This window comes from Capricornis sumatraensis, chromosome 8 (assembly GCF_032405125.1).
Source record: "Capricornis sumatraensis isolate serow.1 chromosome 8, serow.2, whole genome shotgun sequence".
NCBI lineage: Eukaryota > Metazoa > Chordata > Mammalia > Artiodactyla > Bovidae > Capricornis > Capricornis sumatraensis.
Window position 1 is genome coordinate 1,078,029 of NC_091076.1, and position 25,901 is coordinate 1,103,929.

The 25,901-nt window shown below is 59.5% G+C and overlaps 1 protein-coding gene across 2 annotated transcripts in view; it reads right to left on the minus strand.

Annotated features, from left to right (window-relative positions):
• MOB2 (MOB kinase activator 2) overlaps window positions 1-25,901 on the minus strand; it is a 51,449-nt gene continuing 25,548 nt past the window's right edge. The window contains exons 1-5 of one of the 2 annotated variants that reach the window (XM_068978579.1): window positions 17,512-17,667; window positions 12,813-12,976; window positions 12,143-12,236; window positions 521-645; window positions 1-293 (exon numbers count right to left, since the gene is read on the minus strand). In XM_068978579.1, coding sequence (XP_068834680.1) covers window positions 1-293; window positions 521-645; window positions 12,143-12,236; window positions 12,813-12,976; window positions 17,512-17,633 — 798 coding nt within the window. In that variant the 5' untranslated portion in view covers window positions 17,634-17,667. Of the gene's footprint in view, window positions 294-520; window positions 646-12,142; window positions 12,237-12,812; window positions 12,977-17,511; window positions 17,668-25,901 lie in introns of those variants that run through there. The other variant, XM_068978580.1, reaches the window with a different exon arrangement.

Below are 25,901 nucleotides of genomic sequence, written 5' to 3' on the forward strand. Positions count from 1 at the left end.
TCACCTCTCCTTGACGTGGTTCTGTGCGCCCGCCGCCCCGCCCGGCCCGTCCCCGCCGCCCCCGCCGCACAGCGCCTCCGTCAGGTCGTCCATGACCGCCGTCTCTTTGGGGTCGAGCAGGTTGAACTCGCGGGCGAAGAGGATGAAGTGCACGTAGAGCGTGTTCAAGTGTCCGTGGAGCTCGAGCGCCAGCGTCTCCTTGAAGTGCGCCGAGTAGATGTGCGCCAGCACGTGGAACAGGTACCTGCAGATCTTCCGCACCAGCGCCTCGAAGGAGCTGGGGAACTCGCGGCCTGCGACCCCGGGGCGGCCGGGTCACCACCGCGGCCCGGCCCCGGGGCGGGCTCTGCCCCCCTCCCCCCGCCGCAGGCCTCCCTGCGCGCCCGCCTGCGGCGCCACCGACTGGGACCCGGGGCCCGCGAGGAGGGGCCGGGGCGATGGTACCGCCCGCGGGCCACGCGCTGCCCTGGCGGTCAGGGCGCAGAGCCTGGAGGGGGCGGGGCGGGGCGGGGACACGCACCGTATTTCGTGGGGAACACGTCCTCGTCGGTCACCAGCTTCTGCACGGAGCTCATGACGAAGTCCACGTACTGGGGGGCCGTGCACTTCACCTTCTTGCCCCGCTCGTCGTACCAGTAGTACTGTCTGTGGGGACAGGCGCGCGGTGACGGGCGGCCGGGACAGCTGGCCGCGCTCACCCTTTGCGCTTCACGGGACCTCCCCCTGCGTTAACGGCGACAGACAGCTTTCCCATCTTTCCCCGGAGGCCCTGCCTTGACTTGTCAGGATCCGGGGCTTCCCTGGTGGCTCAGAGAGTAAAGCATCTGCCTGCAGTGCGGGAGATCTGGGTTAGACCCCAGGGTCGGGAAGATCCCCCGGAGAAGAGACTGGCACCCCCGTCCTGTACTCGCCTGGAGAATCCCATGGACAGAGGAGCCTGGCGGGCTACAGTCCACCGGCAGCAGAGAGTCAGCCGTGACCGAGCGCGCAACACGCTCACTCGTCCCACAGGCGGCTTCCTGCTGACCCCAGTATGGGCCAAGCCTGCGCCCTGGGCCGCCTGGGGTGGGGGCCTCTGTCCCTGGTTACCTCAGGCTTCCCCGGCAGGTGGGGGTGGGTCAGGGCGGCAGGAGTTGCGGACACGCGGCCCAGCCCTGAGACCAGGCGCATCTCCCAGTTCACGAAACGCTGCTGTTCTGCCATCCTCCAGGCACGGGCCCCTGCAGCCACCACGTCCCTCTCTCCCCTCCCGCCCCAGGGTGGGCTCCAGTCTTCCCAGCAGGGGGCCCTGTGCCTGCAGGCGGGCTGGTGGAGCACGGCCCCGAGCCGCTGGCGGGGAGAGGGGAACTGCAGGCTGCCTGGGTCAGTGAGCGATGACCAGGGCGCCCCTTCTACGGCCTAGGCACCAACCCTGCCCCAGCAGACCTCCGCCAGCACCCCGCCCCCTCTCGCTGTCTTTACTGGGCTTCAGAACTGACAGCTCTCCCCAGCACCATCCCACTTTATCGCAGGCCAGGACCCCAGGCTGGCCCTGAGCACCCTGCCCTGACTTCCTGAGCTCACTAAGCACCCCTGGGTGACAGCCACAGGGCACCCCCGCACTCCCAACACCTGGTCAGACCTGCTGGCAAGACAGCAGGCTCTCCATTTCATGGCCGAAAGAAGACACAGCCCAGGGGACCTCAGAACAGCCCTGCTGCCCACCCCTACTCCTCTAGCAGGAACCAGGGCTCTTCTCACCCCCTTCGCCTGTGAGTTCATCTGTGCCCCCGGTCGGGCTGGGGTCAGGCTGCAAGACGGGAACACAGCCCACAACAAATGGGCAGGCCACCAGGAAAATGGCCGCCCCTCTCTGGACAAGGGAACACAGCCCTGACTGCCACTGGGTACCAGGCCCCGGCCTCCCCACTGCAGAAGGCAGATGACACCTGCCAGCCACTTCCACCTCGGCGAGGCCTCCCTGCCACGCCTGCGCCCAGGCTGCCCCAGCACTGCGGGCCCCGCAGAGCCCAGCACCCGCACGCCCCCCAAGGCCCCGGAGTGGGTCAGACAAAGCCCTGAGAAGCTGGCCGAGCTTCCTGAGGGGCCCCAGGAAGCAGACACCCAGCAAGGATCCAGAGCCCTCCCCAACACAGGGTGGCCCTGCTGACCGTCTGTCCCCTGCCCAGGCCCCTGCCCTGCCTGAGGACGCGCTGAGAGAGGACAGATGACGCCCCCCTCCCCTCACAGCGGCCCCTGGGGTCCTGGGGCTGGTGCAGGGAGGGGTGCAGCACCACCCCAGCGACTCCCCCGCCCTGCTTGGTGCTGATGCCCCTGGCCACCAGTGCCAGAGTCGGAAAAACCACTGCAGCTTGAAACCAGGAGGCCTTCCCACGAGGTCCAGACCCAGAGAGACCCACTCCTCGGGGCCTGCTGCGGCCCTGCCCATGCAGCCGGGACCCTCCGCGTTCAGCATTCTTCTCCGGCCTCGTTTTATTTCTGCACCGTCTCACAGTAAAGCTGACTCGCTTTGGCGTGCAGCCTGACGGGTTTTAACCCCAACAGCTCCCAGCCCGGCCCCTGGCCTGCTGTCAGCCCCCCGCACATTAGCGATGCGTCATCAGGCACCCCAGGTGGCGTCTGGAGCCTGGCTCTGCCGTCCGCCCTGCCTTTCTCGTCACTGAGACGGACTCCTGTGGGGATGCACTAGTCCATCACACATCTGGGTGGCCTGCAGTTTGGGCAATTATGGGTCAGGCTGCTAAAACCCTCCTGGGCAGGCGTCTCTATGAGCTCCAGTTCCCATTTCTCTCACGTGGATGCTCGGGAGCAGGACAGCCAGGTCCACAGCAGGAACACCACCGAGATGTCCCCGGAGTGGCCGCTCCACCGGCATCCCCTCCACCCGTGCGGGCATGTGGCGAGGAGGTGACAGACGCCCCCCAGCAGCGTCTGAATCCGTGCTCTCCGCCTGCTCCTGGTGTTCCTCTGCCCGTGGGTGCACGGGGTCCTCCCCGTGGCCGGTCTGCGTCCTCTGCCCAGTCATAACCAGGTTTCTCACTGTGAGCTGTGAGGGTTCTTCATCCCTTCCAGGCACTAGTCCTCCCTTGGATATGGGATTCGTCTGTGGTTTGTCTCTTTCTCTCAACAGTGTCTTTCTCAGAACAAAAGTTCTGAATTTCGGTGAAGTCCACCTTACTGACTCTCCATGGATGGACTGTCTCTCGCGCCATGACCAAGGACTCTCAGCCCAGTGCTACCTCACGAAGGCTGCTCCGGTGTTCTCTTCTGAAAGTGGTATGGTTCATATTTAGAGTTAGCATTTACTTCAAGTCAACTCTGGCAGAAGGAGACATTTGGATGACTGGTTTTTCTAACAGCATTAGTTGAAAAGACTGTCCTTTCTCCACTGAATTCTTCTCATTCCTGTCAAACATCAAGGGCCCACGTCTGTGCGGGTGCGTTTCTGGATCCTGCTCTGTCGCACGGACCTCTGTGTCTCTTCACCAACACCACAGTGTTGATTACCACAGTTTTATAGTAACTCAGCACAGCACTGTTGGACTCTACTGATTTGACTTTTTTTCAAAATCACTGTAGCTATTCTAGGGATTCTGCTGCTCCATGTACATTCTATAATCAGCTTATTTATGGGTGAAAGCTCTGCTGGGAGTCTGACTGAAGTTGCGTTGAGTGAATCTACACTTCTGGTGCGCTGTCTCCCGTCTCTCCATCTGCGCTGGTTCATTCATCAGCGTTTTGTAGCTTCGTGCATGCACATGTCTCCCCAAGTCTACATCTAAGTATTTCACTGTTTTTGGAGCTACTGTAAATGATGTAACTTTATCAACTCTGTGCTCCAGTTGCACACTGCTAGTGTACAGACTACGGTTGATTGTTTGTGTGTGCTGAGCTGGCTAGATTGATTGACTCAACTTTTTCCTGGAGCTCTCGGGCTTGTCTACAGACAATCATGCTGTATGCAAATGCAGGTTTATTTTCTTCTCCAATTTAAATGACTTTATCCCTTTTTCTTGCCTCACTGCATTACCTATCTTGGGTCAATTGTGGTATTTTGTGCTTTCCAAGGAACTAGTTCATTTAATCTAAATTGTTAAATTTACGTAAGCAGAGATTTTTCTGATGCTTCCTTATTACCCTCTTAATTTCTGCTGGGTTTACAGTTATTTCCTCTTTTATTCCTTATATTGATTATCTGTATCTTTTCTCTTTTTACCTTTGTTAGTTTTACTAGAGGTTTCTCAATTTTACTTCTCTTTTCAAGGAACTGGCTTCTGGTTTCATTTGTTTTCGGAAATCCACGTCAGTGAGCTCTGTGCCTATTTTATCATTTCCTTTCTTCTGCTCAATTTAGGGTTGTGTTTTTTGCTTTTTTTTCTGGGATTCCCCAGTGGCTCAGTGGTGAAGAATCTGCAATGCAGGAAGACACAGGAGATGCAGGTTCGATCTCTGGATCAGGAAGATCCCCTGGAGGAGGGCATGGCAACCCACTCCAGCATTCTTGCCTGGAAAATCCCATGGACAGAGCCTGGCAGGCTATAGCTGCAAAGAGCTGGACGAGACAACACAGACATGTATGCACGCACATGCTTTTTTTTCCAGTTTCTTAATATGGAAGCTTAGGTTGAATTAAGGTCTTTCTTCTTCTGAAACAAGCATTTAATCCTCTGAACATTCCTCTAAACCTTGCTTTAGCTGCATCTCAAATGCAGTTTAAATCTGCTGCATTCTCGTTTCAGTTTATAAGTTTCTCATTTCCCTGGAGACTCCCTCTCTGACCCATGGATTATTTGAAAGTGTGTTAATTTCTTGGGATGTCCCTGGCATTCCAGTGGTGAAGACTGTGTGCCCCACGTAGGGGACACATCCGACCTGCCTGGATCAGGGAACCAAGAGTCCCCATGCCACACAGCATGGGAAGAGAAAACAAGTACACTGATTTCTAAACGGCTGGAAGTTTTTCTGTTACTCGTTTCAAACGTAACTAATTTTGGTCGGATAACTTACCCTGCACCTCTGATTAGTTTGCTAAGGTCTGTTTTGTGAGCCAGGACGCGACCTCCTGTGGTGAGTCACCCCAGTGCACCTGAAAGGAATGTGGATTTTGCTACGGAGGGTGGAGTAAAGGTCAGTTCAGTCCAGCCGGCTGATGGTGCTATTTAGTTCCGGGTCCCTGCTGGCTCTCTACCCGCTAGCCCATATGTTACCAAGAGAGGGACGTTGAGACCCGAGACCACAGGATCTGTCCCTTCGGTTCTGTCCGTCTGCTCCGTGTGAAAGCTCTATTTGGCACAGATGCGCTCGAGGTCAGTACTTCTCGACTTGAAGTCTGCTTTGTCTGGTATGAGCGCAGCCACTTTAGTTTTCTTCTGACTTATGTTTTGTTGGCCTTTCTTTTTCCATTTTTTCATTTTCAACCTGCCAGTGTCACTGCATTTAAAGTGACTTTCTCATATTCCCTGTACAGCTGGTTCATTTTAAAACCCCAGACCTACAGCCTCTGTCTTGTCACCCGCACGATCACAGCACGACAGTAACCGCGATGGCGGGCCTGTCTGAATCTAAGTCCACAACCACTTCTTCCCCTCGTTTTCACTCCCTGTATTTCCCGCCTTCTTCCGCACTACCTCCTTTTAATTTGTCTAGCATGATCTATGTCCCTTATGCAACTTTTTTAGAGGTTGCTCAAAGGATTACAAAGCACATCCTGACCTTTCCACCCTCTACCTGGCGCCCAGGACCTCCTCTACGTCTGGAGTCAGAACGCTGACCGCACACAGGGCTCTCCACCCGCCCCCAGGGCACCACTGTCTCAGCGTGCAGACACACACTGGAGGCCCGTCAGACAGCTATGGCTTTTGCTCACCTACCAGACACGCTTCAAAGAGCTGAAGAGAAGGGGCGGTCATTGCGTCTGCCCGTGTCCTCTGGCCCGCGGCCCGCCTAGCCCTGCTCCCTTCACTGCACGGCAAGTGAGCTCTCTGAGTGTCCCCTCGCTGACAGCGGTCCCCATCTTACTTTCATGCTTGAAGGACATTATGTGGAACTCCCGGGAGACTGCTATTTCCATTCAGCACCTTAGCCGTGTTGTGGGGCCTCCTCCTGGCCCCCGATGGGTAAGGATGGCCACAGCCACCCCACCACATCCCTGCAGGGGCTCTGCTGCTGGCTCTGCTGGCTGTGACAGCGTTCTCTTCAGCAGTTTGATTACGTGCCTGTGGTGGATTCATCAGGTTTATCCTATTTCAAACTCATTAGGCTTCCTGAATCTGTAGGTTTGTGTCTTGGCCAAATTTGGAAGTTTTCAGCTGTTAGGTCTTCAAATGTGTTCTGGGCACAAGCCTCCTTCTCTTCTCTTGGGACTCCAAACTCCCCTTTGGTTCCAGTCCTTCAGGCATCAGCAGGGTGGAGAAGGGTGTCCGGCCTGGGCTGCAGCCCCACTCTGGGCCCTGGGTGGACCTGATGGCCCTGTGACAGACGGCACACGGCTCTGTGGACCTCTGACAAACCTCCCGTTTCCTTTTAAACTAACTCATGTGAGTTTCCATTCCTTGGTCTTGAACGATTCCTAGAAAGGCGTTTGCTCCTTGGAAGAGAAACTATGACAAACCTAGACAGCGTGTTAGCCTTGTGTGACTCAATGAAACTATGAGCCATACCATGTAGGGCCACCCAAGACACATGGGTCATGGTGGAGATTTCCGACAAAACGTGGTCCACTAGAGAAAGGACTGGCAAACCACTTCAGTGTTCTTGTCCTGAGAGCCCCATGAACAGCATGAAAAGACAGACAGATGCAGTGCAGAAAGGCGAGCTCCCCCAGCTGGTAGGGGCCCGTATGCCACTGGAGAAAAGCGGAGAGAGCGCTCCAGAAAGAACGAAGAGACGGAGCAAAAAGGAAAACACCACCCAGCTGTGGATGTGCCTGATGATGGAGGCAAGGTCCGATGCTGTAAAGAGCAGTACTGCACAGGAACCTGGAAAGTCAGGTCCATGAATCAAGGCAAATTGGAAGTGGTCCAACAGCAGATGGCAAGAGTGAACGTCGATATTTTACGAATCAGCGAACTAAGATGGACCGGAAAGGGAGAGTTTAATTCAGATGACCATTATTATATCTACTACTGTGGGCAGGAATCCCTTAGAAGAAATGGAGTAGCCCTCATAGTCCACAAAAGGGTCCAAGCTGAAGTACTTGAGTGCAGTCTCAGAAACGACAGAATGATCTCTGCTTGCTTCCAAGGCAAACCATTCAATGTCACAGTAACCTAAGTCTATGCCCCAACCAGCAATGGTGAAGAAGCTGAAGCTGAACAGTTCTCTGAAGACCTACAAGACCTTCTAGAACTAACACCAAAAAAAGATGTCCTTTTCATCATAGGGGGACTGGAATGCAAAAATAGGAAGTCAAAAGACACCTGGAGTAACAGGCAAATCTGGCCTTGGAGTACAAAATGAAGCAGGGCACAGGCTAACAGAGCTCTGCCGAGAGAACGCACTGGTCACAGCAAACACCCTCTCCCAACAGCACAAGAGACAAGTCTACACATGGACATCACCAGACAGTCAACGCCAAAATCAGACTGATTTGCAACCAAAGATGGAGAAGCTCTATACAGTCGGCAGAAACAGGACTGGGAGCTGACTGTGCCTCAGATCATGAACTCCTTATTGCAAACTTCAGACTTAAACTGAAGAAAGTAGGGAACACCACTGGGCCATTCAGGTACGACCTAAGTGGAGTCCCTTACAATTACACAGTGAACTGACAAATAGATTCAAGGGATTAGATCTGATCGACAGAGCGCCTGAAGAACTATGGACGGAGGTTTGTGACAGGAGGAGTGATCCAGACCATCCCCAAGAAGTGCAGTTCAGTCCCTCAGTCATGTCCGACTCCTTGCAACCCTGTGGACTGCAGCACACCAGGCCTCCCTGTCCTTCACCAACTCCTAGCACTTGCTCAAACTTATGTCCATCAAGTGGGTGATGCCATCCAACCATCTCATCCTCTGTCATCCCCTCTTCCTCCTGCCTTCAGTCTTTCCCAGCATCAGGGTTTTTTCCAATGAGTCAGTTCTTTGCATTGGGTGGCCAAAGTATTGGAGCTTTAGCTTCAGCATCAGTCCTTCCAATGAATATTCAGGACTGATTTCCTTTAGGATGGAATGGTTGGATCTCCTTGCAGTCCAAGACACTCTCAAGAGTCTTCTCCAACACCACAGTTCAAAAACATCAATTCTTCGGTGCTCAGCTTGCTTTATGGTTCAACTCTCACATCCATACTTGACTACTGGGAAAACCATAGCCTTGACTAAATGGACCTTTGTTGGCAAAGCAATGTCTCTGCTTTTTAATATGCTGTCTAGGTTGGTCATAGCTTTTCTTTCAAGGAGCAAGCGTCTTCTCATTTCACGGCTGCAGTCACCCTCTGCAGTGATTTTGGAGCCCAAGAAAATAGTCTGTCAGTGTTTCCACTGTTTCCCCATCTATTTGCCATGAAGTGATGGGACTGGATGCTATGATCTTAGTTTTTTGACTGCTGAATTTTAAGCCAGCTTTTTCACTCTCCTCTTTCACTTTCATCAAGAGGCTCTTCAGATCCTCTTCCCTTTCTGCCATAAGGGTGGTGTCATCTGCATATCTGAGGTTACTGATATTTCTCCCTGCAGTTGTGATTCCAGCTTGTGCTTCATCCAGCCTGGCATTTTGCATGATGTACTCGGCATATAAGTTAAATAAGCAGGCTGACAATATACAGCCTTGACGCACTCTTTTCCCAATTATGAAACAGTCCATTGTTCCATGTTCAGTTCTAAATGTTGCTTCTTGACCAGCATATAGGTTTCTCAGGAGGCAGGTCAGGTGGTCTGGTATTCCCATCTCTTTTAGAATTTTTCAGTTTGTTGTGATCCACACAGTCGAAGTCTTTGTTGTAGTCAATAAAGCAGAAGCAGATGTTTCTCTGGAACTCTCTTGCTTTTTCTATGATCCCCAAGAAAAAGAAACGCAAAAAGGCAAAACAGTTATCTGAGGAGGCCTTACAAATAGCTGAGAAAAGAAGAAAAGTGAAAGCAAAGGAGAAAAGGAAAGATATATCCAGAGCTCTAAAGAATAGCAAAGAGAGATAAGAAAGCCTTCTTCACTGATCAATGCAAAGAAATAGAAGAAAACAATAGAATGGGAAATACTAGAGATCTCTTCAAGAAAATTAGAGATACCAAGGAACATTTCATGCAAAGATGAGCACAATAAAGGACAGAAATGGTACGGACCTAATAGAAGCAGAAAATATTAAGAGGTGGTAAAAATACACAGAAGAACCATATAAAAGAGATCTTAATGACCCAGATAACCACGATGGTGTGACCACTCACCTAGAGCCAGACATCCTGGAATGCGAAGTCAAGTGGCCCTTAGGAAGCATCACTAAAAACAAAGCTAGTGGAGGTAGTGGAATTCCAGCTGAACTATCTCAAGTCCTTAAAATGACGCTATTAAAGTGCTGCACTCAATATGCCAGCAAATTTGGAAACTCAGCAGTGGCCACAGGACTGGAAAAGGTCAGTTTTCATTTCAATCCCAAAGAAAGGCAATGCCAAAGAGTGCTTGAACTACTGCACAATTGCACTCAGCTCAGGCTAGCAAAGTAATGCTCAAAATTCTCCAAGCCAGGATTCAACAGTACATGAACCAAGAACTTCCAGATGTTCAAACTGGATTTAGAAAAGGCAGCGGAACTAGAGATCAAACAGCCAACATCCACTGAATCATCGAAAAAGCAAGAGAATTTCAGAGAAACATCTATTTCTGCTTTATTGACTACTCCAAAGCCTTTGACTGTGTGCATCACAGCAAACTTTGGAAAATTCTGAGATGGGAATACCAGACCACCTGATCTGCCTCTTGAGAAATCTGTATGCAGGCCAAGAAGCAACAGTTAGAACTGGGCATGGAAAAATGGAGTGGTTCAAAACCGGCTGGGAAAGGAGTACGTCAAGGCTGTATATTGTCACCCTGCTTATTTAACTTATGTGCAGAGTACATCATGAGAAACGCTGGGCTGGATGAAGCACAAGCTGGAATCATGATTGCAGGAAGAAATATCAATTATCTCAGATATGCAGATGACACCACCCTTATGGCAGAAAGTGAAGAGGAACTAAAGAGCCTCTTGATGAAGCTGAAAAAGGAGAGTGAAAAAGCTGGCTTAAAACTCAACATCCAAAAGCTATTTTCTTGGGCTCCAAAATCACTGCAGATGGTGACTGCAGCCATGAAATGAAAAGATGCTTGCTCCTTGAAGGAAAAGCTATAACTAACCTAGACAGCATATTGAAAAGCAGAGACATCAGTTTGCCACCAATGGTCCACCTAGTCAAAGCTGTGGTTTTTCCAGTAGTCACGTATGGACGTGAGAGTTGGACCATAAAGCAAGCTGAGCACCGAAGAATCGATGCTTTTGAACTGTGGTGTTAGGAAAGACTCTTGAGAATCCCTTGGACTGCATGGAGATCCAACCATTCCATCCGAAAGGAAATCAGTCCTGAATATTCACTGGAAGGACTGATGCTGAAGCTGAAGCTCCAATACTTTGGCCACCTGATGCGAAGAACTGACTCACTGGAAAAGATGCTGATGCTGGGAAAGATTGAAGGCCGGAGGAGAAGAGGACGATAGAAGATGAGATGGTTGGATGGCGTCACCGAATCAATGGACCTGAGTCTGAGCAAGCTCCAGGAGATGGTGAAGGACAGGGAAGCCTGGTGTGCTGCAGTCCATGGGGTCACAGAGAGTCACGCATTACTGGATGAAGGGACAGTAACCACTGATATAACCCTACAAAAGCCTATAAAGCAGGGTACAGGTAGCAAGACTGACCAGCACAAGTCTGAAGATCTCCAGATCTCCAGATCTCCAAGTTTGACGTGGCAGAGCCAACATCTAGACACACGTCTGCCCGACACCAAATCCTGTGCCCCTTCAAGGAGCCTCTTCTCAAGCACTCTGGTGCCTAAAGGGTGACCGGCAGTGCATCAGAAGGGCCCTGGCTTCCGCATCTGCCAGCCCGCGGGCCCCCTGACATCTCCTGGTCAGGTACCTCCTGCGAGCGTGCTGTAGGCAGGTGATGCAGCACTGCCCTTGCCCCCTTCCGGCTGCCCAGCCACGTCTGCAGTAGAGGCTACCGCCTCACACTGAGGAGCCCAGGCTCACTTCGCGCATGCGCCCAGCACTGCCACACCCTCTGAGGGCCAGGCCGGGCTGCGGCTCTCTGGGGACACAGTGACACCCAAGCATGCCATCAGCAGCTCTCGCCGGGTGAGTAAGGAGTGGAGAGCAGCCGTCTTCTGCACTCACACCCTCTGTGGGGCTGGGCTTTCAGGGGTCTCAGCGAGAGCAGGGCCCCTTGTCCGGGTCTGAGTCGGGCTGCCTCGGCAGCACAGCACACCCACTAGCAGGCCGGCTGCTAGCACACGCTCGTGTCAGCCCGGCACGCAGGCCGTGACCCTGACGGGCTGTCAGAGAGGAGCTTCCGTGCCTCCCCCTTGGCCCACATTGCCCCCTGCCCACGGCCGCTTCCGTGGCTTCTGTCCCCTGGGCTAGGGGTGAGCCCAGGTCCACGTGGTGGCTCTCCTACCCACGCAGCTTCAAGAGCTGCCGCAGAGACGGGGTGTCCTGGAGTCCTCGGGGTGCCCATTTCCAGAAGACACAGCCCCGCCAGGCCCAAGGAAGGGCACCACGCAGCGGGCACCAAAGCACCCCAGCCCCATGGGCCAGCAGCGCCTTCTCCATGCAGAGTGTGAGCTCCGGGTTGGCCCTCAGCCGGCGGGACCAGCGCCGGGAAGCGTCTCTGGCTGCACACACCCCACAGTCTCAGGGTGCATGGCGGGCACGTCCTGTGGAAACGCCTCTGCCCCAGGACACAGCCCGTCAGGGCCCAGCTGGCTCCTGGCACCCGTGCCCAGGGGGACCCACGCTGCCCGGGTCCCCCCTCTGCTGGGCTCTGCTTCCTGTTTCCCCACCAGGCTGGGGCCTCTGGGGACAGGGAAGCAGCCCTGGTGAGCCTCCAACAAGGACGCCGTGGGAGCGGGGTGGCAGGGGCGGACGGGGTGCCGGGCAGGCCCAGCAGGCGAGCACTCACGTGTTGCACACGGCCATGGTCTGGCATGCCTCCCCCGTGCAGAACTCCGAGATGGTGCTGTACTGCAGGTTCACATGGTGAAAGAATGTCGTGGCTGCGAAGGGAAAGCGGGGCCGGAGCCTCTCCTCAGGCCCTGGGCACGGCAGCTGGCGCTGACCAGGCCAGAGGCCGCAGCCTCAGCACAGCACCACCTTCGGGGGTGGGCGGCACGGGCCACGGTGCTGAGCTGGGCAGAGTGCCCCGGCCAGTGTGACCCAGTGCCCTCCACAAAGGCCTGGGCAGAACACCTCCCACCCCGGCTCTTACCATCCCCAGCTGCTCGGAGACACCACTAACATGGCCGGCAGCACCGGCAGCACTCTCCTCTGAGGAGAGCCGGCACACGGCCCTGCGGAGGGTGTTCTGTGAGCCGAGTGCCGAGCCTGGCTGGCAGGTGTGGGCGAGCCGCCCCCCAGGCTGCGGCCCTCCCCACCCTGGCCCTGCCGCCACGCTCGCGTCCTGCAGCCTCCCCCGGCCCTGGTGTCCTGCACCGAGTCGCCCTCTCTGAGTTGGCCGTCCCGTGCCTCAGCTTCAGTCAGCTTGTGTGTGCGGACGCTGGGCACCAGCTCCAGGGGTCCCCGGGGCAACGAGAGGCCGCCCCGCCCGCCCGCCCCGCCCCGCCCCCACGCACTGTTGCTGGCCAGCCACTCATTGAGGTCGATCTCCCGGGGCAGCACCACCAGCTCCTTGAACCCGAAGTCCGTGATCCTCGACTTGGCATACTCTGGCTCCAGGTACACCTTCTTCTCCTCGGCGGCGGCGGGCTTCTTCCCATTGGGCTTGGCTTTGGACTTCCTGCGAAGAGAAGAGAGGCAGGGGTCACGGCGGAGGCAGGCGTGGAGGCCGCAGGCCCAGCTCCGGGGGGCACCTCGGGGGCTGCAGCTCCTGCGGCCCAGGTGTGGGCGGAAGCCGCCCTGTGCCTCTGCCCTCCCTGCCCTGTCAGGGCCCAAGCCTGGAACCAGAGGCAACAGGGGGCTTGCAGCCCACCCGAGGACGGGAGAGAGGCTATACGAGCCGGCTCCCCCCAACCCCTGTGACACCACGGCCCCGCAGCCCCACAGGGTCCTGCCTGACGTCCTCCCACACAGGGGGGCCAGCAGCCCGCCCTGCTGAGGCCCTGCCGTGCGCCGGCGCCCCGGGCCGCCCCGAGGCCTGCTGTCCCCACAGGCCCCCGCTCCCCGCCGCCAGCTAAGCGGCCCCGCGTGGTTCCAGGCACAGACAGACGTCGCCGCCAGCGCATGTCACAGAGATTTGACGAAACGGCCACTTCTCACTAACGTTTTTCTTATCCGTTAAGAGTCTGCTGCCGTGTAACAAGACACACGGCTTTGAGGTGTTCTCTGGACATTGAGCGCCAAGACCCAGCGCTCCTGGGACTGAGGGAGCCCCAGCCCCACCTCGGTGGGGACGGCAGTGGCCCCACAGCCGGCCTCCCCCCTGGCCCCGAGGCCCGAGACAGAGGGGATGGCACATCCCCCGGGGAGGAAACCGCCCGACGGAGCGGCCAAAGCCGCGGCCGGGACGCCAGCCCGGGCCGGGTTAGACCCGAGTCCCCGTGTCTTCTGCAGGTTGGGGCAGAGGGAGCCAGCATGTGCCGTGTGCAGAGCAGGGCCCCCGGGCCGACATGGGGTCACACTGCTCCCACCCACCACGTTTCAAGACCGGTCAGGCTCTCGCGGAGCGTAAGGGAGGTTCCTAAGAACAGGGACTCTTCTTCCTTCACTTGAATGCCTGGGATCTCCAGCGCAACATCCCGACTCTGAGCAAATACACGGCCGGTCCATCAGCCTGTCCTGAGTCCACCGACCAGAAAAGGCTGCCCTCAGCTGCGGACTCTTGAGGAAGGGCCATCTGGGATGGGGGTGGGGGGCATCCGAGGGCATAAATGCTCGGTGAGGCCCCCACCCGAGGGGCAGCCACAGGCCTGGGGGACGTAGCCTGGCTGGGGGGCGGGGCCGGTCTCAGGGCAGTGGGAAGACGGAGGACCCGGGTGCCTGGGGGAGACCCACTGTGGGCCCTGCACGGGGCGCCAACTAGACACTGTGTGTGGCCCCCCTCCAGCCCCACCGAGGCACAGGGGTCAGGGGGTCACACAGGATGGAAGGTCTGCAGCTCCTGGCCTTGCCCTTTTCGTTCTCCTGTTTTGGAAAGTTGCTAGTGGTTTATTTAAGAGAAACAGGAAGGAAAAATGCTCTCTGAATGCCAGGGAAATGTTTTCCCCTCAGCGTCGCACAGCAGATCTTTGCCTTAAAAGGCAGCGTGTGCTTGGCCTCTGGGTGCGGCGCAGCAGGGCCAGCACTGGGTTGGGGCCATGAGGTCCTGCGCTGGGCCCAGGCGCAGACACGGCACACATACGGGCACACGCGGGGGCACCTCAGGAGTTCTGGGGGGTGTGGGTCACAGGAGGCAAGTGTGGACATGGACCTCTGGGGGCCCCGCAGCTCCCCCGGGGGCACAGAAGGGACCAAGCCCCAGAGGGGCTGCGGACACCGGTGGGTGGAGCGAGTTCTGGAGCCTGGGTCTGAGCCCGGAGCTGCCGCCGCCCAGCGGGAAGCCTGCACTTGCCTGGACGGTGCTGTGCCCACAGCCCCGGTCTCCCAGGGCCAGCCTGCAGAGTGCACCTCCCACCCCGAGTGGCCCTCTGCTCTGCCCATCCCCGAGCGTCTGCCCATGGGCGACTGTCCGCTGTGCGCCCGGCCCCGCTGACCCCCTTGACCTGACCCCCTTGCCTCTGCTCCAGGTGGCGCACCTGGCTGGGGCCAGACACCCCGAGTCAGTGGCGGCGGGTGGAAGGTGCCGCCATCACCCGCGAGGGCTGAGGCGAGGGGGCCCAGGCCGGAAGCCCCCAATGGCCCCGCCCCCGTGCCCTGCGCTCCGTGCAGCAGCCTCCCCCTGGGGGTCTTCACATGGGCAGCTGGGCCAAGAGGCAGAGGAAGTGGGCCTGGAGTCGGCGGTGAGAGCCCTCAGGCACAGGCTTCCGGCGACACGCAGTGACCCTGGAGCCGGGTTCTCCCCACTGGCTCAGGCACTGGACGCCCCTCCAGCTGATGCCCCCCAGGTGCCAAGCGCCGCTGCCGCCAGCTCCGTTCATCAACTCCTTCCAAAGGCACCGTGGCCAGCTTGGCCCCAGGCAAGGCCGCCCCAGGCGCCACCACAAGGACCCCTGTGTCGAGGTCCTGACATCCGGGAGCGGCGGGCAGTCCAGGTCTTCCCACAAGCCACCCCTCCAGGCGCCGGTGCTGGGCGAGGGGCTGGGGCCTCCAGGCACAGAGCCGGCAAGATGGCCCTGGACTGGGGGTGCGGACACGGGGGACGGCACCCCTCTCCCCTCAGAGCCCAGCCGGCCCGCCGCCTTCCCCTGATACCAACGATACCAGAGCAGCCAGCGCCTTCCCCGGGGGGGTGGTCCAGGCGGCCTGGGCCGGGGGCCGCGGGAGCTGACATAGGCGGGCGGCCTGGCACGGCCTCACGGCTGGAGGGGAGCTGGGTTACGAGCCTCCTACAGACGCGAGGACGTGCACTCCAAGTAAAACCCGGGTGCTGCGTGGGCCCCACAGGGGAGCCCGGGGCGGTGCGAGGAAAGAGGCGCCCAGGGAGAGAGCTCACCTTCCCAAGACCCCACGTTCTGACGAGCGGGCCTGGGGCACCTGCACTCTTGACACCTGGAGACCAGACTGCCCCTGGCCATGTTCTCGCGGGTCCTCACGGGCCCTGGCGACCAGCCCCTTCCTAGAGCAGGGTCGTGGGGGCAGAAGACTGGGAAGACCCCCACGAGCTGCAGCGGCCAGACGCTGTGGGGAGACAGATGAAGTCGTTTCTCTTCTAGGTTAGAGGCCGGGCGGTCAGCACCCCAAACAGAGCAGGCTTTCACAAGCTGTGCGTCCCCACCAAACAAGAGACCAGCTGAGAGGAAAGGCACCGGGCAGGCCGAGGGCAGCGGAGACCCCCGAGACCAGTCCTCGCGCATCGGGTGCTCGTGGCGTGGCCCCACCCAGCACCGCAGCCTCCAGGGGCCACCACGCGCTGAGCCCGCATGCTTGGGACTTCTCTCCCGGGAGGTAAGCTGCTCTTCTGACTCCTGGCTGAATCACCACCTTTGTGTGAAGTCCTCCTGGTCCCTGGGGCAGGCCTTGGCCTCTCTCTCCCAGACGGCTCAGAGGGCTGGCCCTGCCCTTGTCCTCCTTGGCACCCACTCCGGGTCTGGGGCCCCCCGCCACGCTGGGCGCACACGGCAGCCCCTGACACTGTTGGGGGTGTCACCGCTCCTAATCAGAGCCAACAGCCCAGAGGGATGCCCACACCCTACCAGCGTGCCCACACCCCACACCTCTACACAGCAGCTCACTCTGGGCTTCTGCTTATGACCCCGCAGAGTCCTCCATGGTGGGGGGCGGCTGGGGGCGGCCCTGTGGGGAGGAGGGTGGCAACCACAGAACCCCGGGGACACGGGTCACGGAGCCCGCCGGTGGCCCCTCCCCCAGGGACCGCAGCAGCACAGCTGGGCCTCCCCCAGACGCCTGCGCAGCCTGGTTACCGTCAAAGAATCAGGGGAGCAAAAGGCAGTTTTCCTCGAGAGCTGTGATGCCCCCGAACCACAAGCAAACACGTGGCGCACACGCGGAGGCCGAGCTCGGCCGGGTCGCGTCTGAACTGCCAGCAGCGTGTCCGGGGGCCCCTCACCGCGGGGCTGAGCCGGGCTCCCAGAGCACGCAGCACGGGATGGGCGCCCCGCCTCGGAGGGCTGCTCCCCAGCACCGCCCCCCGCGCCTTCCCGAATGCCGACCGAGACGCTTCCACCCTGATGCAGAAGAGGCCCTGGAGAGGCTCCAGCCTCTCACGTGGGACACTGGAGGCTCTGTGGAGCAGCTGAGGGAGGTGAGGAAAGAGGCCCCACAGCAGACACAACCAGGGCAGGCTCTGGACAAGGTCGCTCGTCACAGACTCCGGTCACCCTGCCCAGGGACCGGGGGTGGCGAAGGTGTGGCCCAGGGGGGTCGGGAGGGCATGACACGGGTCTGCTGCAGGCACGGCTCACTGCAGGCAGACGCCAGTCTCAGGAGCCCCCTGTTCTCACCCAGACCCTCTGGGCTGGACACCCGCTTTGGGAGCTCCCTGCCTCCCACAGACAGCAGGAAGGGCTGAAGTCTAGGGAGAACCTCACTCCAAAGTTCTGAGCACGCCCAGCTGCTCCCGCCCCAGGCCCATCCGCTCCTCAGCCCAGGCGGGGTCTGCACAACACGGAGACCTGACCAGGGGGAGGGCCACGCCTCCCCAGACAGCCTGGGGCCGGACGAGGGACTCTCCGACGCCCGCGGCCCTGCCACGCTCACCTGAGCACTTTGCCAACTGCCTGAAGCACTGTCTTGCAGCTGAGCCCGGCCTTGGGGGGCGGGCTGAGCAGAGCTCGGTCTGTGGGGAGACCACTGTGGTCTCCGAGCATGGTGGGCAGCATAGAAGCGAGCCGGGAAAGCAGGCGCCCCGGCCCCGACGCTCCCTGCCTTCCTCGCAGCCCTGGCTGGGGGCCAGCCACACCGGCCAATGAGGCAAGCGGGCGGGAGGGCGGCCGGGCCCCGGCTGGGCAGGGACAGCAGCTGCTCCTTTTACAGGCAGGGCCGGCCAAGCCCAGTTACTTGAGGGGACGCCTCAGTCGCCTTTCAAAGTGGCGCCGCTCAGGCGCTGTGTGGGGCGAGGTCACTGCTGCGGGGTTGGTGTGGCCCCAGAGAGGACCTGTTGGAGGGCCCTTCTGACGCGGCCGGGGACGCTCTGGGCAGGCAGGGCTGCGGGGAGAGGCGGGCTGTGCACCTGCAGAGCATGGAGGCAGGCAGGCAGCGTCTCCATCCAAATGCTCTTGGGAAGACAAGCTGCCAAGTGGGCACCAGGCAGAGGGCGGCAGACCCCGTGGACACTGCCAGAGGCCTCCCGAGGGGGCACAAGAGGGGTGTGACCGAGGTCTTCGTCACGCGGGCCCCATACAGGACCGTCAAGGACTAGAAAAGCAACCGTCTGACAGGACGACCCCGGCTGGACTCCAGCCTCTGACTGGCCACAGGCCCAGCTCGATATCAGCGCGGCGCTGGCCTGCACTCAGCAGCAGCCCCATCCAGCAGGAGCGTGGCCCCGGAGCGGCCAGGCCCCCACACCGCGGCCTCAGCTGGACTCTGCCCCACGGCCGCATCCCACAGAGCCAACCACTCACCCAGGCTCAAGCTAGCTCTGCTCTGTGGCAAAGCCCCCAGGAGGACCACCCCACACGTGTGGAGCAGGCTGGCTGCCCGGCCACACGTGAGGACCAGGACAGGACCCAGGCACTGTACTCACCTGGGGAGCGTGAGCCTCCCTGAGTGGGGAGGACGCGGCCTGCCAGGCAGCTGGTGCAACTGAGCAGAGGGTGCCTCCAACTCCCCGCCACGGGATGAGAACTGGCACTTCCTCAAGGGGCCCTGGGCCCCCCTATCGGAGCAGATAGAAGGCCGAGACTGACCCAGCCACCCTGCCGCCGGGGAGTCCCCTTCCCGGGCGCTCTGGGCTGGCAGAGCAAGGGCACGGGTGTGTACACCCACCTCGACAGCTACGTCCCTGCCCAGCGGACACGGCATCCATGTGGAGCTGGGCGTGCGTGCACCCTGATGCCTCCGCCTCTGGTCCGCCCCTGGGGACCATGCCCACCTCCTCCCCGCCTGTCTGGAACCCTCCCACTCACGGCGCCCCAGCTGTGAGGGCAGCAGAGCCCAGAACCCTGGTTGAAGGTGCAGGAACATGTGGTTCACGTAAAAGCAAGTGGGCAAAACTTCAAGGCTAAGTCCAACGAAAATGGAAAAGAACAAGGAAGAGTGATAATCACAACAGTCCAGGAAAACACACATAAGACAGATGAAACCCATGCCTCAAAAAATTAAATTTGGAAACGTCAGAAATAAAGCGAATTAAAGAAAGGACTGAAGTGGCAGACAAAAAGGCCAATAAGAGCGAGAAATGGGAGCTCCCAAATGAAGTCTAGATGAGGGGAGACACCACGGCAGGGGAGACACGAGGGGGAGGGCTTCTTGCTTTTAATGGAAAGGGAATGAAGACCTTTTTCCACTGGGAGTAACCGATGCTGGACTTGCCCTCCACCATCAACAACCTCACACTGGATACAACATAAGCAGCAACTGGTTTCAGACGCTGGAGGACGTGGGGGATGGTGCCCTGGACGGCAAAGGCCTGGGGAGGGCTGCGACGGCCCGCTGGAGGGCCCAGGGTCTCGGCCACGGCGGACACAAGAACAGAAGCTGGGGCTGCGGACACGCGGGGCAGAGAAGCAGAGGGGACGGGGCTTCCCAGGGCAGGGCCGCGTGGATGGACAGAGGGCCACGAAGCCTTCGGCCGACTCCCGGGCTGAGGAAGCTTTACTGCGGTGCTCACGGGGGGCACTGCGCCGAGCCCTGCCTTTCTGCTGGGGTCCTGTCTTGTCTCCTCCTTGAGGTGTCTCCTCCTCCGGGCTCCTTGGTGGGGAGGTGACCAGCGAGGGCCTGTGGTGGTGCCCGGCTCCTGCCTGCAAGGACCTGCTCGGCGGGGAGGGGACCCCTCTGAGGGGCCCCAGCAGCGAGTCTGGGAGGCCAGACGGGCAGAGGTCACGGGCAGCGCACCGGGGGGACGGGATGCTGAGCGCTGTGCTGCGGGCCCTCGGGTCCCTGGCTGAGCCCGTCTGGACACTCGCTCCAGCAGCAGCTATGGGAGGACACCCCACCCAGGAGGATGGGTGCGGCCCACCTCAAGGCTCGCATGGGCCTACAGCGAGTTCCTTCCCCCCAGCTGGAGGACAGGTGGAGAACTCCAGAGGTCAGTGGCGAGAAAAGCCGGCCAGATACGAGATCGCGCCACAACCCCAGCAACACAGAACACGAGGCTGAGAGCCAGTCGTTTCCAACCTGAGTCCAGGCAGCTCACAGACAGAGAGGCATCCAGGAGCAGACGGGCCAAAGACCCTGACGCCGGGAAGGGTCGGGGGCACCAGGGGAAGCGGGCGGCCGAGGGCCAGACGGCTGGGTGGCATCACTGACTCGGCGGACACGAGCTTCCGCAAACTCCGGGAGATGGTGCAGGACAGAGGAGTCTGGTGTGCTACGGTCCACGGGGTCACAGGGTCACAGAGTCAGACACGACTCGGCGAGTGAACAGCAAAGGCGAACACCGCCCGAGGCACAGCTCCCGAGGTTCGTGTCCAGCCGGAGCTCACCAACCTCAGGAAAGGGGAGCAGCGCATCAGTGAGAGGGACGTCGCTCAGTCGCGTCCGACTCTTTGCGACCCCGTGGACTGTAGCCCACCAGCTCCTCCATCCATGGGATTTTCCAGGCAAGAATGTCAGAGTGGGTTGCCATTTCCTTCTTCAGGAGATCTTCCCTGACCCAGGGATTCAACCTGGGTCTCCCGCATTGTAGGCAGATGCTTTACCGTCTGAGCCACAGTTCAGTTCAGTTCAGTTCAGTTCAGTTCAGTGGCTCAGTTGTGTCCGACTCTGGACCCCATGAATCACAGCTCGCCAGGCCTCCCTGTCCATCACCAACTCCCGGAGTTCACCCAAACTCAGGTCCATCGAGTTGGTGATGCCATCCAACCATCTCATCCTCTGTCGTCCCCTCCTCCTCCTGCCCCCGAATCCCTCCCAGCATTAGAGTCTTTTCCCAATGAGTCAACTCTTCGGCATGAGGTGGCCAAAGTATTGGAGTTTCAGCTTTAGCATCATTCCTTCCAAAGAACACCCAGGACTGATCTCCTTTAGGATGGACTGGTTGGATCTCCTTGCAGTCCAAGGGGCTCTCAAGAGTCTTCTGCAACACCACAGTTCAAAAGCATCAATTCTTTGGCGCTCAGCTTTCTTCACAGTCCAACTCTCACATCTATACATGACCACTGGGAAAACCACAGCCTTGAATAGATGGACCTTTGTTGGCAAAGTAATATCTCTACTTTTCAATATGCTATCTAGGTTGGTCATAACTTTCCTTCCAAGGAGTAGGTGTCTTTTAATTTCATGGCTGCAATCGCCATCTGCGGTGATTTTGGAGCCCCCCCCCAAAAGTCAGCCAGTGTTTCCACTGTTTCCCCACCTATTTCCCATGAAGTGATGGGACCGGATGCCATGATCTTCGTTTTCTCAATGTTGAGCTTTAAGCCCACTTTTTCGCTCTCCTCTCTCACTTCCATCTTAGCTCGTCTTCCCTTTCTGCCGTAAGGGTGGTGTCATGTGCATATCTGAGGTTACTGAGCAATCTTGACTCCAGCTTGTGCTTCCTCCAGCCCAGCGTTTCTCATGATGTACTCCGCATTGAAGTTAAATAAGCAGGGTGACAATATACAGCCTTGACGTACTCCTTTTCCTATTTGGAACCAGTCTGTTGTTCCATGTCCAGTTCTAACTGTTGCTTCCTGACCTGCATACAGGTTTCTCAAGAAGCAGGTCAGGTGGTCTGGTATTCCCATCTCTTTCGGAATTTTCCACGGTTTACTGAGATCCATACGGTCAAAGGCTTTGGCACAGCCACGCTAGGAATCGAATCAACTGATCAAAAAGGCCTGAGAGGGCTCAGGGCTCAGCGAGGAGACAGCGGCGTCAGGGTCACCGCGGCTGCGTCCCGCCTGCTCCAGAGACGAGAGAAACACTGGACACGTTCCAAGGAGATTTTAAAAAATGTGTTTTTTGAAGATCCCAGTTGAACTTGCAGAAACTGAAATATCTGAGACAGAAAGTTCCCTGGATGGAGGCCGAACGCCGCGACACAGCGGTGACGACAGAAGGCGGGCAGCAGGAGCTCGAGGGGAGGGCCACGTCCGCCTCCTGGGAAGACCCAGCTCCTCCTGCGTCTCAACAGCGAAGCCGCACAGGACACAGGGACAAGGGCTGAAGGTGCCTGCAGGCAGAGCAGAGGGGCCAGTGTGAGGGCCACGCGGCCGCCAGGCTGGGCACGAGCGGCACCCGCCCTCAGGCTGCAGCCAGCGAGCGAGCAAGGGCGGGCGGGCCCCGGGGGAAGGCGGCCAGCATCCTCAGACCCCAGCAAGCAATCCGCCAGGTCACAAACTGGAAACAACCCTAGCGGCCACCGGCAACAGGCGAACAGGCCTCCGAGGCACCAGCCAGCCGAGTGAAGCCCAGAATGCCCGGGGAAGAAACCCCGCCCCCTGCCAGATGGTGCTGCGGGTGGGCCTCTGCCTGGGCACTCGTGCCCTGGAGCACAAGCCGCCCTAGTCAGGTGCCACGCGTTCAGGACACTCGGGCGTCTGCACCCCCATACCCAGGCCCCCGCCAGGAGCCCAGAGCTCTGAGCCCAGCCCCGAGGGCAGCTGCTCCCAAGGAGAGGGCCTTTCAGGACACAAACAACACCCTGGGCCTTGCTCCCACGGGCCCCCGAGTCCTTCACCATCAACAACTAGGGGCTGGGCCCAGGCCCCACTGCCAGAAGGGCACCCGTGAGCACACAGAACGTGCGCACTTGGCCCAAGTGCCCTGGGGGCGGACAGACCCAGGCTGATGAAGGAGGGCCTCAGGGCCCCTGACGAATCACCCTGCCCGCTTCCTTGATAAGACTGCAGGCAAGACGCCACCATGACTTCAAGGTCCCCAGCCCCGCGGGCGGACTTTCAGGAGAACAGAGAGCAGCCTGCTGTGCTAGAAGGTGAGTCTGGAGAGCTCAGGCCTCCGCCGGGGCCAGGAGGCAGGGGGGTGGCAGAGCTGGACTGGAGGCGCCTCTGCGCCAGAATCCTGTGCAGTGAGGGCCCTGCACTCGGGGTCCAGACAGTGCTCCCAACTGCCGAGCTCCTCTCAGATCATCGCACACCAGGAAACAAACCCCTAACCACGCTGTGCAGGGCGAATGTCATGTGCGTCTACTTAAAGATACCTAAACATGCCTCCCGCTGAGTGGGCAAAGAAGTTCTCCAGGCCGGAAGCCACCCGCCTGATTACTTTCGAGACAACCATCTGCACGGCCCAGCCTCCGGGCTCCTCCACGGCTGCAGAGGTGGAGCACGTGTGTCTGCACGGGGAGGCGCTGTGCGTGCGTGGGGGTGTGATGCAGCTTCTGGGCAGCCATGCCCTCCCTCCCCACACCCGGCCCAGGCTTCCCCAGTGCGGCCCCGCCACCCTGCTGGCCCTCGAGGGCGCTGTGGACTGCACAGTGACGGAGCTGCCGCCCCCCGGGACCGCAGGCCCTCCTCCACAGGCCTGTGGCTGGTATCAGGGTGCGTCTCTCCTCGCCCGCCACCTCCCTGAGCTCCGGTAAGCTTAGCTCAGTCGCGTCCCACTCTTTGTGACCCTGTGGGCTGCAGCACGGCAGGCTTCCCTGTCCATCACCTCCCGGAGCTTGCTCACACTCATGTCCATCGAGTCAGTGAGCTCCAGTAAAGCACGCAGAGAGAGTCAGGTGCCTATGTCCACCCAGACACCCTGCCTGCCTGCCCTTGACCCCTTCAGGAGGCTGGCCCCAGGCGTGCAGAAAGGGGCATGCACCAAACTGGGCACCCTCTCCAGAAGCAGCAGGAACCGACGCTCAGTCCTCGCACATAACAGAGCAGCCGCCAGGGCCCGGTCCCTGGACAGTGATGAGGAGCTGGACACGAGCCACAGCAAGGGCTTTTCCACCTCAAGAGACCCCGTGAGAGAATGAAAACATAAGCATCGTGTGCTGACCCAGGACTTCCCTCCCAACAGACAGAGCGCTCTCAAAATGCAACGGAAAACAGGCAGGACACGGTGACAGACATTCCCCCAGAGAAGCTGCACCCACACCCACCAGGACGGTCAGAACCCGGCCACGGAGGCTGACAGGGCCAGAGAGCACACGCAGACACAGACCCGAGCCTCCACAGGCCACACGTGCCTCCCTGGGCACCCAGCCACCTGCTCCCCTCGGCGGGAGGACGAAGGCGCTGGGCACAAGGAGACAGTGTGGGCGCTCACGGCGGCGCGATCCTGGTCTGAACACGCAGGAAGGATGGAGCCAGCCGGGCCCTCTCTGTGGGAGGCTGCGCCTCATGAGAGGACAGAGGACAGCTCTCCACAGCGGCGGGCGAGCCTCCCCGCAGCAGGCTCCAAGGGCAGAACCCACACACCGGACACTCGAGGGTCCCCTCTAGGGTTGGAATCGGAGGCCTGCGGCAGCTCAGTGGGTGCTAAGCCCCGAGGGTGTGGCGAGGGCCGTCCAAGGTTCTGGATCAGCCTGGTGGGAGGTCAGAGACTACGCATACCTGTCAACATTCAACAAAGCTTACGCTTCAGACTCAGTGGAATGTAAATTACACCTCTGCAAGCTGACCAGAGGCAAACACCCACATGCCCACAGCGAAGCAGGGAGTCCCACAGGGCCCCTGCCGAGGACTCCAGGCACAGGGCGCCCAAGGGCAAGAGGCGCCAAAGGCCGGGGGGGGGGGGGGGGGGACCAGAGGGCCGGGCGCCAGCTCCTTTTCAGTTCCACGACTCGGGAGGGGCGCGGGGCTCTAACCCGAAACCCACACACCTGTGCGCTTGGAGCTGCCGTGCTTTCTCTTCGTGCGTTCTGTTGCAACAGAGCTATCCACGTATCGCAGGAAAGAGAGAGGGGACGATTGCGCCGGAGCCTCTTCTTTCTAGGCTGGATGTGGCTTCAAGCTCTGTCGCCACTTTCTCCAGTCCCTTCTCTCTGCCTGATCTATTTCACAATAACAAAGAGCTTCATCTAGGTTTCCAAAGACAGAAGGGAGTAGGCAAAGGTTTGGGGGCCTGGAGTGGCCACACAGAGGCTCTCTCCTCCCAGGCCCGCCCTGTTTGTCCTCAGAGCCCCGAGAGCACCTGCCCTCCCTCCCCACAGGCCCCCGGGCACCCCACACAGCAGCCACACCACTGGGGCCACATCCAGAGGCGCCAGCAGCCTGGTGAGCTTGAGGCTGGGCGGGTGGATCGAGTCCCTGTTCAAGGCCCTGTGAGTGAAACAGGGGCTTCTGCGGTTTCAATCAGAAGGGCTGGGACGCCTCGCTAAATGTCGCAGCCGATGCTACCAGTGGTGGCAGTGGTGGGGGGGCGGTGGTCACCACGCTGGCTCTCAGAGGGGAAAGCTAGAGATCCACTCAAAGAAACCAGCTTGGAGCCAAGGAGATGCGCACACCAGGAGAGGTGGAGGTGGAAGGCGGGCGGGTGGGGGTCCTCTGCAGTGACTGCCTCGCGGCCAGCACAGAAGCAGCCTCCTGAGACCAGAGGCCCCCAGGGGGCAGGAGGCAGGAGCAGAAGCTCCAGTGGCGTCTCCTCACTGCCCGGCCTGCTCTGGACCTGCTCCGCCCGAAGCCAGCTGGAACCTGGATGGCCGGGAGCCCCGGGGCACTAGCTCCCGGGCCTCCACTGCCCAGGGTGACACCCTCGTGCCAGCCCCAGGCCTGGGCCACCCCCTGCCCCATTCCAGCGCTCCCCTCTCCAGGCCCACTCACCTGACCCGACGCCCCATCTCATAGTGCAGGAGGCGGAGGCAGAGCCGAGACAAGGTCCACATGTGACCCCACCGCCGCTGGCTCCGGGGCACTCGCACCTCCAGGAGGGCAGGCCCGGGACCAAGGGACGTGAATTTCTACTCCTGGCAAGAGCGCGGCTGCCCTGGGCAGGGAGAGGTGGGCCTCACAAGCAGCCCTGCGGCTGCTCAGGCGGCAGGTGAGTCACTGGGAAGTGCAAGGGCCACACCCCGCCTCCCTCCCAGCCCTGCGCTGCTTCTCTAGAGGAAG